Below are 14,930 nucleotides of genomic sequence, written 5' to 3'. Positions count from 1 at the left end.
AACAAGGAAAATATAGCTTCCAAAATTCCATTAGTTGCGAAACATAATAATTACTTTAGTTTGTAAACCACAGTTTTGGGACCAAAACCGTATGAATATTAATAATAATAGCGATTGACACATAGGATATTAAAATCGGAAGGAGCTTCAACCTTATTTTCAAAATAGGAACAAGCATATATATATATACATCTGAAGTTGATTTTCAGTACTGCACAGTATCGATTTTTTTACAGATATTTTGCGATGTGGTAATGGTGTAAAGCATGACTGGTTTGTTTTGAATTTCGCGCAAAGCTACTCAAGGGTTATCAGCGCTAGCCGCCCCTAATTTAACAGTGTTAAACTAGACGGAAGGCAGCTAGTTAACACCACCAACCGCCAACTCTTGGGCTACTCTTTTGCCAACGAATAATGGAATTGACGAACGCCCCCACGACTGAAAGGGCGCACATGTTCGGTGACGGAGATTCCAACCCGCGACCCTCAATTTGCGAGTCGAGTGCCCTAACCACCAGACCTATAAAATATATTACTTTATTGTTGTTGTTTTTAGGTATTCTTACTTACATAAAACAAACATTTGTTATAAGAAGAGTTTCAGGATGTCGAAAGTTGTCCCATTTCGGGGGCGTCGATTGTGTTTCAATAGACAACGATGATTTTGCATTTTAGTAGAATTGTATTTGGTTCTAAGTTAGAGAAGACTGAAGTTGAGGAACTTCTGGATTCTTGCATTCAGTGTAGAACATGAAACGTTTACAGGATCATTCTGCTAAAGTGGGGGCGAAATTCCTATATAATAAACTCTCAAGTATTAAAAACACTCTTTGTCTATCTTTTGTTACAACTAATTTGTTAGTAAGGTTTGGATTTTTTTTTTTTTTAGTTGTTGTTAAGCTCAAAACTACTCAATGGTTCATCTGTGCTCTGCCCACCAAAGGTATCGAAACTCGAGTTTTATCGTTGTAAGCCTGAGGCTCACCATTGAGCCACTGGGGGCTTGTTGGTAAGAGTGTTTTCCAATTGTGTGTAGTTTAGTGAAAATGATAGTTGCGGGCGCTTTTCTAATAAATGACTAGTAATTTGGTGTTAATGCTACTTATTATGTTGTTCATGCATAAATACTCAAGGGCTCTGCGCTAGCCGTCTGTACATTTGAACTGGTAGACAAGAGGCTAGGCAGCCAATCAACAGCTCCAACCACCCACTCTTGAGCTACTCTTGTCTCACTGAATAGTGGGACGTGCCTGTCACGCTTATGGCACACCCAGGACCGTAAAGTGTGGAAGGCGATTTTTCCTTTCAGTAACGGGATACGAACGGCGACCTACAGTGTAAAGTAGAAATAGCTAAATTATCATTAAGCCTGATGCCAAATACATAGAAAGAGTAGAAAAAAAATATTTGAGCTAGTCACACACATAGCAGGGATTTTCTTGCAAGTTATCTTCGTAAAAAATATAAAGAAATATAATGTGTTGCCTACAATTTTGCTAATACACCATATGTTAAAATAAGGATATTTGTTACCACCTGCTGAATCTGTAGAACATGTTCTTGGTTCTGATGTCATTTTATAAGCACCCCGTATTATTTATTTTATTGTTCCACATTACACCACTTCGTTCTGTATAGGAAGTAAATTAAAGAAGGTTGTTTTATAGAACTTCATTGTTGTGCTTATACCAGCAGTCTAATGTTGGTACTACTCTATATACCCACAGTATAATGTCGATATGACTGTACAGTTTGGTTACACAGAGACTTTTCGTTTTTGCGGTCCAGAATGTCTTAAATTTCATAGAGAAAGTACTTGAGTATGGCTGTCATGTTGCGACTTTGGGTTTCTTTATGATGCTTTACAGAACAAACATTGATTTCTTGTGTCTTTGACCCCATCCTATTTCTTTTTTGTAATTTTCAGTTTATGAAACAATATGCACTACCTAATCATAAAACTAGGCCTTATTTGTGGGTATACACGGGTAAATATCAACACAGAGCCTCTTATCGTGCGACATTTTGGCATTCCATGTTTTATGCCGCATCTTCCCCAAATCCCAGTTTAAATAGGGACACGTATCAGAAATATTTACATGCTGATTGTGTGAAAAAAGAAGAAGTTTCGACAACATTATTTATAATCTACAATCTCAGCTTTGAATTTTAACATTATATTAGTGAAATGATAATTCACACATGCAGCTTACTTCTATTTTAAATGAAATTTGTCAGATGCTTGTACAAATGTTAATTATATTAAGTGATTTTTTTATTTCAAATTCGTACTACTTGCTCATCACTTTTCTTAAAACTAATTGTAAACATTTCATCTAAAATAATTTTTGGTTTCAGTGCCGTGAAAAGGAATGTGCGACGTTTTAGCAGAGCCGGCCCTAGACAGAATTGTGGCCTGTGTCAAACTTTGTATTCGGCGCCCCTGCCCCTGTTAAATTGACAAGAACTACTAATTGCAATGCCGATTTTGGCGCACGTCACCCTTAGGGCCGGCCCCGAGTTTGTCTTTATCTTGTGACATGCAACAACACTTATTTTTCTCACATTTTTACAATAGACACTGATGTCTCTTACATTTCGACAGCAAAGGGAAAAATTGTTTCATCTGCATTTGTGTACAGGGAGCAAAATTCCTATAAAGGACCAAAACAACAACAAAATTTCCAGTTAGAAAATCTAAATTTTCATTCACCAAAACAAATACAAACATTTATATCTTACAGTGTCACTACTTACTCAATAATTATAATACACATCACGTGTAAGTGCTTTCTGACAATTTCAGGTACGTTGAAATTCCTACCCTCTGGTAAAATGAATTTCCTATACCACTGAACACTGGCATGCAACACTGTCCTAATGTTTGTGACCCAGGTATACCCACGTACTTTGGCCTTTCAGGTAACTTACTTGTAATCATCTGCTCTACTACCCACAAAAGAAGTAACACTTAGACGGTAGTGAAGATTAAATGACCAATCGCTAAAGAAAATTTTATGCATTGGTGTTAATTTTCAAACTTTGGTATCAACCTATTTTCATTAGAAATATAAATACAAACAAGGAAGTCAATTTATTTGCAGAAACATTGAAACTAAACCGTAACTTGGATATTTTAAGTTTCAAAAAGAATATGACCTAACTTTGAAAAATCGATGGATCATAACAGGGCTGTGACAAAAGCATACTGTCCAAAAGACTCGTGGCAACAATCAGAAGTTTGTCTAGCCTGTCGGTTCCGTAAGAAACCCAACACTCAGCCATCGGCACGATAGTTGGCTCCAGCTTGGCGTCTGCTTTCTCAGCACAGAAACAGCTCGTCTTTTTATTTTTCTTGTCACCAGAGTGCTTAGCTCATTGACTTATTTTATGAAAAATTATCTAATTATTCTTCGCCGCAGTTTGAGTTTGCGTGCTGTTACATAATAATTAAACCTTTTACCCCGCTAGCTATAGGAGGGGCACGTACCTTATGTCTTGACTGGCGCCAACCCAGTAGAACTGACACGATTTTAAGTACCGTTGTCGTTTTAATTTATTAGGTTTGTTTTCTTATCATATCAACAAAATATTGTCTGTTTCATCATTCTGATATATGTTTAATATATAACTGATACTTCAGTACAATTATCTGATTAAGATTTTACTACGAATATTGTTATGAAGTTAAAACAAGATAAGAGTAAAATAAAATGTACTTTGATTTAAATTCAAACATTAATTTTTAATTATATATAAATAATTTGAAGCACTTTAAATGTTTCGTTAATGTTTGTAAACGTAATTGTTTGATGCTCTAAAATGATTAATTTAGGTATTAATAATTTGTAAGTACTTTCAAGATTAGTAAAGTGAATTTATCTAAGTAAATAAAGAAACTGAAGTTGGTAAACCAATCTAAAGGTTTACGATCGCAATATACATATATATACACACACATAGGCGATGAATGCATTTTTTCTCTTTGTGTAGGCTATTCTGTTACGTGTGTGGGGTTGCAGAACTGGGGAGAATCAGTTCGTGCTCCTAAGCAAATAAACTCTCCTCTGTCTCTTTTTTCTCCACAAATACTGTATAATATTTTTGAGATGGTGAAAATAATACCCCATGAGGGACAGTTTATTTGGAGAGGCTAAGCCTTCCCAAGCTTCTTATACGCGCCGCCACTATATATATATATATATATACACTAGGTTATGAACTTATCTATAGAATGTTAATTATATATATATATATATATATACACTAAGTTATGAACTTATCTATATAATGTTAACTATATTTACGCTAATTTTAGTGTTCTGAAAGTAACTGCAACACAAATCTTTATTTTGTATATTCTCAATAATCCGTGAGACCTTCATTAAGATAATATATGCCTTTAACCTGAGTGGTGGTGACTGATACAGTTGCACTAGAGGGCGTGCTTCTGTTTATTCATGGACTTAGCGGCTGTTTCCTGTCGGTGCTGCACGTCTTGGCCGTATCGTGTTCTTGGGTTGGCGTTTAATTTTATTTTTTAATGTATGTGAATGTGCAGATACTTGTTAGTTCAGTTAAACAATACGATCAGATAAATTTTTCTGGCAGTTGGTTCAGAGAATGAGCAACACTTATTATTCAAGGCGTAGTTTATTCAGAAATGTAATAATTTTAGCTTGATCATATTTGTTCTTCATTGTTTTATTAGGCTTAAAAGTTGTTAACATATTATTGCTCTCTGATAGAAGTACATCTTATTAATTTTTCTTTTATGTATGTAGATATAGATGGGTCATTAACAATTTTCTGATTACACTGTAATTTGTAGATCTGTTATATAAATTTGGAGATAGGTAATCGTTGAAAAAAATGTTATGATTGGCTGAGTTGTATGGGTAAGTTTACGACAGAAAATTATCTATTAGGTTATATTTATAGCATCGTGAAAACAATGTTCTATTTAAATTGCAGGTCTGTTTCTGTTAATTTACAATGAGAGGTTAAATCTAATTTTACAATTTAAGTTAAACTATTTTCAATTCATATATTGCATACCTAGTTTGCAAATGTCACTACTATGACCAGTTGACCAACAAATATTGTTGTAAGCTATATTTTCATTGTTGATTTAGATGACAGCTAAAGGACGCGTGAGGATAACATTAGTATATTCGACCAAGCTAGGTGCTTAATTAAAAGATTCGGGGCTCGGGTTCATTGGTGCAGGAATTATCGACGTTTCTGACTGATATCGATCATGATTTTTATTCTGATTTTTCAAGACACCAATTGGGTATTATGGGCACTGTCAAATAGAATCGGCGCACAGGCCCTGTGTGCCAGCGCCTAGCGACACCTCTGCATTTGAGAAGTGAGTGAAACTTCAGAGACATTCGTGAGTGATGGTATATATTTAGTGTTTGTAGTCCAAGAAATTAGTTAACCCGTAGGTTAGCAAATTTGTTATTCAGACTCAGAGTTGCGTGTTTGTTTACCGATAAAAGTTAAGGAGTTAAGTTAGACTTACGTCTCATAGTTTGTATTGAAACCATGTATTTGAAGTTAGTCCTATATTTAGTTGCGGAACTAATGTTTAGAAGTTTATTCATAAACTTAAGCCTACAACTGTGTACAAGTGAAAATAGCCTGTAACAAATGTTAAGGAAGAAATAAAGTGATTTGATTTGTTATTACCTTAACTGGATTTCATATCATTTTCATCAAATACTTTAAACCCCCCACCACCACGAATGGAAGAACACGTTACAGTTAAGTAGTTATAGAGTTTGACTCATTTTTTGAGCAGCAAATTGCCTACCCAGCTCTACTCTTGGTGAAAGCCCGACAGATCCGGTGAAAGTCTACAAGTAAAAATGAACTCTCAGTCCATAATGGGCTTTCTTTTTGAAGCCCTTAAAAGGCACTTTAAAGGTCTTACCTTAAAAGTTTGCAGGTTGTTTTAAGGAGACTGTACTTCTCTGTCTTTTTACTCTTGAAATCGCAGAAAACACGCACGAGTTGGCTAAAAATGAGCAAAATCTTAGTGAGGGTTTTCAGCAGCGTTCATTCTCCAAGAAAATAGTTGTTAAACAGAAAGCTACACAAGGGCTATCTGTGCTCTGCCCACCACGGGTAGCTAAACCCGGTTTCTAGCGTTGTAAGTCCGCAGACATACCGTTGTGCCACTGGGGGGCAGGTAATGATGGGTTTCTCCTGTTTCATTACATGGGGTATACATACAGTATATGTACCTTCCATCATTACTGGCATAGTTAAGACAAAAACAGAAACACTGTTTATATTCATAACTGGTAAAATATTAATTCTACAATTGCATTTCTTTTTCAAATCCCACCAATCATTTGAGAGATTTCTTTTTACACATTTTTATATATACTTTCAAGACAGACACGTTTCTCGCGTTGTAAGTCCGCAGACATGGGGCATGTTTGCATATTTTGTAAAAAATAAGATCATTATAATTAAGATGGAATACAAATACACTTAGCACTATAAAACTGAGAAATACATGTTATATTAAACATTTACGCATGTAATTTGTATAATGAGACAAGTTCTATGGACATCATGAACGATTTATTAGAACAGCAAATAATTTTGTCAGACATCTGTAGAAAGATATGTAATTCAGCATTGCACTTATCACACCAAAACCTTACCAAAATATAAATAATGACAAAATATAAATCAAATTAACATACACAGCGTATATAACCTTATATCAGTTCATATTACACATTCAATACTTGGTTGGTCCTCCTCATACTCTAATAAACTCCATAAGGGGACGTGGCATGCTGTCGATGAGATTATTGATGTAATCCACCGTGATTGCATCCCAACTTGTCACTAGAAGGCGCTGCAAATCATCTAAAGTAGCTATTTTAGGGTCGTGGTTAACATTTTTCTGGTTCAGTTTTGCCGAACACTTGTCATTGGGATTACGACCTGGAGACTTTGCTGGCCATAGCAATCTTGTTACATCCTCCTGGTCGAGATAATCCAGTACAATACGCGCCCTGTGAGCACTGGCATTGCCATCCTAGAACAAAAAGTTATTACAAACCTTGCGCCAGCATATGGCAGAAATATCGTGTCCATGTGATGCTTGTAGGAGGTGCCATTGACATTTCCTTGGAGGATATGAAGAGCAGTTTTCCACCATGATGAATAGTTGTCCAAATATGTACTGCACCAGCTCCTGTTCTTCAAGCAAATGACAAACAAGAATCTTACCATCAGCTTTAACAAGCATGAAACAGGATTCATCTGAAAAGATGACATGTCGCCAGTGTTCTAACTGTAAGTTGGCATGTTGTCTTACCCAAGTAACACGGTGACGACGGTGAATTCTGGTTAATATCGGTTTGCAGCTATCCTTTGCAAAATAACCTTGTTTGGCCAGTTTCCTATTCACTGTTCTTCTGGATACCCTGGAATGAATGTGTTCATTCCATTCCCGTCTTAAGGTGTTGCAAGACTTCTCTCGACCTTGACGTGTTAACCCGATCAAACCACGGTCATCTTGAGCAGTAGTTTTCGGCGTCTACCAGTCTGAGTTTCCTGTAGTCCCATGACCTTTCAGGATTCTGGGGGTACCCTACTATTCTGGCAAAGTCCATTTGCTTCATATCATTTCTGGACAGTCGAAAAATTTTACACTCCATAACTTTTGGCACCTGACGAGGCATGACTCTACACCAAGTACAGAGAAATTGTCTGTACCAAGCGTTGATCAGTTTCAAAAAAGATTATATCAAAAGCACATCCTTTTACACAAAACAGTTGCGTATTTGTGTTTTGACGAACAAATGCTCAAAACAACTTATACAGACCAGAATAACAACTAGTACATGTTTGTCCAATATTACGCTACCTTATCTGTTACTACTTGGGCATTTACTCGATAACTACTCCATGCATGTAGACAGTATTATCAATATAGAACAGTATGCAAACATTTTGGCCAAGACTGTACGTACCTAATTACTAACCAAGGCGGTTTCTGAATACAAACTCCAGTAAAGATGTATCCATGGATAAAACAAACAATGACTCTTCTGTATAAAATCAATAAATGAATTATATAAACGATTTGTTAACTTTCATGAACCTCTCATCGTGCATCACACCGGTGCATTTGCTAGTTACTTCTAAATTCACTTTGTATCAGTAACACAACTGTCAACTTTTAAAATATTCAAGCTACTGTGTAGTTAAGTTAATATTTAAGTCTACTATTTATTTCTAAATGAGTCCACGAAGAAGGTGAAATGTACAATATAATAAAATATCATCTGAAGTTCGTGGTTATGTGTCAGTTGTGAACTCCAGTAAATTTTGTAAGCATTACAAGTGTTGAGAATTATAAGCCCAGTTTGGGTAAAATTTAACTAAAACTTGTGATTCAAATCTGATTTTTGTGTATCTGTTAATGAGTTAATCTTTCGATCAGTAAAGACTAACGTTCATTCAGTGTATAAAGGGTTTTGCTCTTTAATACGTTATGATTACTTAAGTAAGAATGTTTGTATCTTAGGTGATGAAGAACGGTAAGATAGTAATTAAAGTTCAAGTCTTGGTGTGCAAGACATTGTCATCTTCAGCAGAACGCGCTGTGATAGTCAAATCAAATAGAGATATAGTTGAAAAAGAAGCACTATCACAGGGTTCAAATGTCAAATGAAAGTTATGTTAGTATTTGCTTTTTAACCATTTTGTATGTTTTGATTTTACGTTGGGATATCTCCACATTTTATCGACCATCCTGTAAGATAAAATCTTCCAGACATGTTTACGTTCATTAGGGTGATAAGGCACCGTATTTCATACTTATTTGTTTTAACTTTGGTATGTTCATAATAATAACATAATATATTAGATAGCAGCAGCGCATTTTTTTTTTTTACAATGACATAATAAGTTTAAATAACAAGAACCACTGCATCATTATCTTCAATTAACGACGTTGATCTACTTATATTAACATAAAAGAAACATAGAACACTATGTCAATATTCATCAGCCGTTTAAACTTCTCATGTTTTGATGTGTGATTATTGTAAAATATTTCTTCTTATAGGGATATTTTCAGCACATATTGTCCGCAAGGAATGAACTAAACAAGGAAACATTAACAGAACTCTTTGGAAATATCGAAGACATTTACAAGTTCAACAGGTGAGTGATGTAACTCTATACTGTTATTTGCTTATCAACACTCCTCCAAAGTTAAAACTTAAAGGAACAGTATCACTGTAGCCTTCATTGTAGAGATGGTTAAGGATGTTATATTAAAACGGTAAGCAAGTCATGTGACAATCACGGCCGATATAAAGTCATGTATCATAAATACATTTTGATATTATTTGACATCTCTAGGTAGTATGATGCTACCAAAAATTGATCACTTAAGGAAGAATGTGTAACGGCCGTTTCCGACGTAAAGTATTTATACATTCAGATGTGTTCAGATCGACTATTTAGAATTTCGAAAATGGAGATATCCATTGTACTTAACGGCATTCAAAAACAAAGAATATGGGCCAACTTGGGGAACCAAGATAATCCAGAAAGAGACCTGTAATAAGTCGTATTCCAATTGTGGTAAGCAAAATGTGGCGTCTTGTAACAGGTGAGAATCTATGAAAGTAAAACGGTCAGTAACAGCACGAAATACAATCAAGAAATATTTTCTTTCGTAAAAATTACAAAAGTCACGTGTATACAAGTTGTTTCCACGAAATACCCAGGAAAGTAAGATTAACTGTATGAATGGTACTTAGACGAAAAAAACACGGCAGTACCTTGATAACTGTGACAAATCTCGTACCATTTATTACCGGTTATTAGGTGAGAAAAATGTCCAAATCTTGTACATGTCATGGTACAAAACATTTTTCGAAGGGATTCATGATCATTATTGCTGGATACTGCACCAGGGACAAGTTAGGGATCAAGAGAGTGGATATAAAGGTCAAGGTGAATTCTGCTTACTCGTTATACCACAATGAAATACAAGCTTTAAAGCGAAGCGAGGCCTACAGAATATGAGTTCACTAAGTAAGGCTTCCAGTCCACCTCCCATTCAACCGTTGAGTACCTCAAGCAGCTGAAGAAAGCAACAAACCAAAAACATGACCTTATGTTTTCATCATGTTTCTAATGAGTTGCAGCCTATCAGTTTCATTATTATAATGTGTGCACATAAGTATTTCCTATATTTATAATGTATAGGTATTCTCAGTTTTATAATTATACCAATATGTTATCATACATATTGGGAATTGGCAGTAGATTGATATAAATGAGAGATGTGGATTCGAAATCAGTCTGGGAAGACATACACTAGTGATTAGAGCTCAATAATTATCACATAATCTCAAACTTTTTAATTTTTTTTGTCATCAGTGTTACTCGTACAAGCCAAATAATTATAAATGGAAGTATAGCAACATTTTAGTTTTTCATAGTTATACTCATAATCGCAGCTAACTTGGATCTGATATTTTTGAATGTTCAGATTTGAAATGAGAAAGAAACTAATAGTGTTCATTATAAAGCGGGAAATTACTGTAAAGGTGTGGTATTCAGGTATCCTGATGTCCGAAAGAAAAGTCTTAAAGTACTCGCAAAATGTAGGTTCAAGATTTTTAGGCACACCATAAATTGAACTTAGATATTAAAGGAAAAACGAGCAAACACAAGTGAACAAATTAATACAATATTTATTCACAACACTGTGTGTATGTTGATATAAATTACTAGCTGGCCACCACTCTCTATGTGCTGCTGGAATCGAGGGTAGAAACTAAAGCTGCAAAAGCAAGAGCCAATGAGAAAGAGAGAGAGGATAATTGAAATACCTCACTTTTCTTGTCAGACCAAAGCTTTAATGTGGTATCACATATATCATTAGGTTACGTACTTCAATCAATAATCTACGTACCATTCCACACGGTGTCTGAAACCTTGAATACTTCAACGAATTTTACAGTGTGTGTTCCACGGGCTTTCCTTGTATTTCGAAACAGGTTTGGAGATGGCATTTTAATTCTCTTTGAACACCACGGAGCATATTCGTGGCAACACACTGCTAGTCTCCTTAAATTTAGTTAGCAACTTCCCAACAGCACTGTGAGTGATGTTTCTCTCTCTCTGGAAGACGTACATTAAATTCGGCAGCAACCTTCCACTGGGACCGACCTTTTCTGCCACACATCAGGATAACTCAACCTTCTCATGCTTTGCCATAATCAGTCAGGTATGTGAAATTAAGAAAAGCTGCAAATCATCTATGGTTCCAGATATTTCGGACACCCTGTAAACCACCCCAAGCCAGTTTGTAAAAGTTTTGTATTATTTGTTTGAATAGGCTACTTTCATAGAGTAACGTGTACGTGCTAGCCTTATACTTAAGTTGCACTGTGTATCTTTTACCTGTGTAAAAGGATTAACACATGTTTAAGAACTTAGACTTCCGATCTGCACGGATGTGATTAACTACATGCATAAACTGTTTTAAAAAACTAGTTATGGAGTGGTGAAATTAGTAGCTAAATAATGTTTCAAAAATATTATAATTTTGTTATAAGGTTAAATATGATAGAATCTACAATACTGAAGTATGTATAATATTTATCTTAGATACATCTTAAGTTAAAACTTATATCAAATATACCTGGAAAAATATTAGTATAAGAAATGTAAAACGTTTTATTTTCAATTTGGAAATTAAATCTTTAAAGTAATTTCTCTTTAATCTCAAACATATAACTGTTTTTAGATCATCTTATGCCAGTAGGATAAGTATAAGTTGTTACAGGGAAAATGATGTTCGAAACAACTATTTCTTGTGTTTAATAAGTGATGTGTGTAGAGTAGTAATTAGCTTCCAGTATTCTGAGATGTTAAAATAATGTATACCACGTCCACTTTTGTTAAAAAACTAGCACATTCTGCTATATAATTTTTTGAGGCCCCCAGTGGCACAGTGGTATGTCTGCGGACTTACAACGCTAGAATCCGGGTTTCGATACCCGTGGTGGGCAGAGCACATATAGCCAATTGTGTAGCTTTGTGCTTAATTACAAACAAACAAACAAATTTTTTGAGTATATTATTTCAGATTTGACTCAACTTTGTCAGTATTGTAGTGGAAAGTGTTCCTAACAATACTTTCATTACAGAGGCTTAGCTAACTTTATGAACACTATTTGCATGTAGTAATGCAGTGATGTGTACGGCATTACAGGTGATATGTTTAGCACCTGTATTTTCGATTTCTAGTGAAATGCTGGTACTGATAATTTATAGCTCGATAAATATGTTATAGCAATTTCCAAAGAAAGATGTTCTTGTCGCAAGATTGTTGATTAATGTAAAGCCAAAAGCCGCAACATTTTGAAAAAAAAAGGAATTGTTCTCCATGGAAGTGGAAAAATTCGCTCCAGAATGATTAGGAGGAGAGCCAATCTAGAGGATTTCTCTCATCTTTAAAGTGAAGATTATGGTTACAAAAGAAAATGCTCTGGTCCAAGAAGGTATTGGTGATATAGGTAGATATATCTCTAGGCACTGTTAATAAACAAGGACTTTAAGTCGACAGACACTTACAAATAAGCCAAAAGTTCACAAGCTTCCAGACATACCTTGAAATCAATGAATATTTTAATGAAAAAATTATGACTGAATAAATTGGATTCATAGCAATCCCATACAATCATATGTTGGTCAAGTCCCCTGATAGAGTTACGATGGACTTTTGTGCCTCTAGTTTTCAGTCTTGGAAACTGACATTCACATAGAGTGGAAGGTCTGTGGAAAGCTAGTCAAATGGGTAGCTTAAAATTGGCCTAGCCGTCTTTTACAGAAACTTGTTACAATGAAGATTGAACCGCTTGGCAACACTTTGTAATCATACCCATCAAACCGAGCATAACTGATGATGTAGTAACTAGTTTAAGGGTAACATGGGACCTGGAACATTATTCTTGCAAAAAGTAATTAACTCTTAAGTATAAATACCTACGAAATAAAGTCCACCGCTTGGACAGCGATACGTCTACGAGTTTACAACGCTAAAATCGGGGGTTCGATTTCCCTCAGTTGACCCAGCAGATAGCCCGATGTGGCTTTGCTATAAGAAAACGTAAACATACTGAATAAAAATATCTTGTTTACTTGTAAGAGCAAACATATATAAAAACATTTTCTCTCTTTTCACAACTTATCTAGAATTATGCAGATAGCTTCTATAAAAATGCAAGGTCCACATTTAATTGATTTATAGTCCTTTACTCACCCTTAATAACCTAAATATTTTAGGTGTTTTTATTCAGCAAACTATTTATTTGTAAATTTCTTTTCCTCAACAAAACGTGAATTTCAATAAAGAGAAATGACGCTGAGGCATAATCTATACTTTGATTTGCTACTTCCGCTGCAGCAGACTAGTTTCTCTGTGTTCACAGATCATCAGTACTGTTTGGAAGAGCGAAGCAAAAAATCCGCAGAATAGTGGAAGTGTATTTGATTTAAAATGTTTAACCCTAAACTGAAAGTTTAGTAAAACATTTTCTCTTTGCCCCCACTCGTGATATAGATAATTTGGAATGGCTACGTGACAAAAACAAAAACAAACACAACAAAAAAAAACACCGACCAGATAATTTTTAGGAGCACATTGATGGTTGATGATTTGATAGCAAGCAAAAAGTAGAGAGAAAACCAGGGACGATTAGCACAAAACCAACGGCCGATGTAGGACTTGTGGTCCTTCAGGGCGGCGGGGGATCTATAGATCCAATGGTTAGAATTAGTTGTGGGGGAAAACGGGAGAATCCCCAAGGAAAACCACTTTCACTGGCTGGCGTCTAATGGTTGCCAGGCCAGTACGCGGTTGAACTTAATTGATGGTGTGTTGGTTGGTGGCCAAGAAGGAAGAGACTACCTGATGTCAACTTAGCGTGAAAGGAAGCTAGTTTTCATAATCATACGGTTTAAAGTGATAGGTTGTCTCTGGAAAGGACTGCCCTGGATGTTATGTTCGTGTCAGTAGTCGATGGGCGGCGGAAGAAGGAGAAGTGAATGCAGCTTGGTTCATCGGTTTCATTTTGTGCAGTGATTGTGAGTCGGCCTAGGTATCTATTAGAAGAGCGTTTGACGAGTTGGATGACGGGTCGTTGTGCTGGGGTGGGGGTGGATGGGCGCTGATGTTGAAGGGGACTTGGTGACACAGTGTTGTCTTTGGGGGGTTCCGTAGGCGGCTGGGTCTGTGTCGCTTTCTTTCTTTTATAAGGTTTGGTTTTGGCTGACTGGTTGGTTATTGTGATGTCATCGGTCATTGTGGAGGCCTCACGTGTGTTGATCATGGAGGGTGACTGAGAATGATGGTTGGAGCTGGACTCTGTGTTTGTGTAGACCAGTGAGCAAGTGAGGGAGTAGTGCGTAGGAGACTGAATTTTCGGGCGAAAGTAATGGAAGGTGGCTGCTCGGAGATGGGTATTGTAAATGGCGGGCTGGACGACGGGGAGGTTTATGGTGCAGCTTTTCTCCTGTAAAATGATATAGGTGGTAGGAAATGCCGTGGGTCAGGATGTGTTTCGAAGCTTGCTGTGAGGAATAGTTCTCATGTAGTGGTGGAACATAAGCGGTTTGTTTGTTTTTGATGTATAGCCCTGTAATCACCACTAATAACCGAAAATACTTTAGGTGTATGGATAACATATTGTTGCGTCATCGAGATCACGTGACTATTCTCACGCCCTCTAGTTTCTAGAACTATCTTGTTCCTTCACGAATACCCTAGCATTTACTAGATAGGGTAGTCTGGTATATAAAAGAGGGTGACAACGTGACGGGAGAATAATTTAATGTGTGTGTGTAGGTAGTGAGTAATTGAACTG

The 14,930-nt window shown here is 36.0% G+C and overlaps 1 protein-coding gene across 2 annotated transcripts in view; it reads left to right on the top strand.

Moving 5' to 3' along the window:
- The window catches only part of LOC106461059, a 57,935-nt gene that overhangs the window by 15,473 nt on the left and 27,532 nt on the right, over positions 1–14,930 (top strand). For both annotated transcript variants that reach the window (XM_022387897.1, XM_013920845.2), the window contains one exon: positions 9,107–9,204. In XM_022387897.1, coding sequence (XP_022243605.1) covers positions 9,107–9,204 — 98 coding nt within the window. The remainder of the gene's footprint in view (positions 1–9,106; positions 9,205–14,930) is intronic.

This window comes from Limulus polyphemus, unplaced genomic scaffold (genome assembly GCF_000517525.1).
Source record: "Limulus polyphemus unplaced genomic scaffold, Limulus_polyphemus-2.1.2 Scaffold890, whole genome shotgun sequence".
NCBI classification, from domain to species: domain Eukaryota; kingdom Metazoa; phylum Arthropoda; class Merostomata; order Xiphosura; family Limulidae; genus Limulus; species Limulus polyphemus.
Note: the sequence above shows the minus strand (reverse complement) of the source record. Positions and strands in the feature narration are given on the sequence as shown.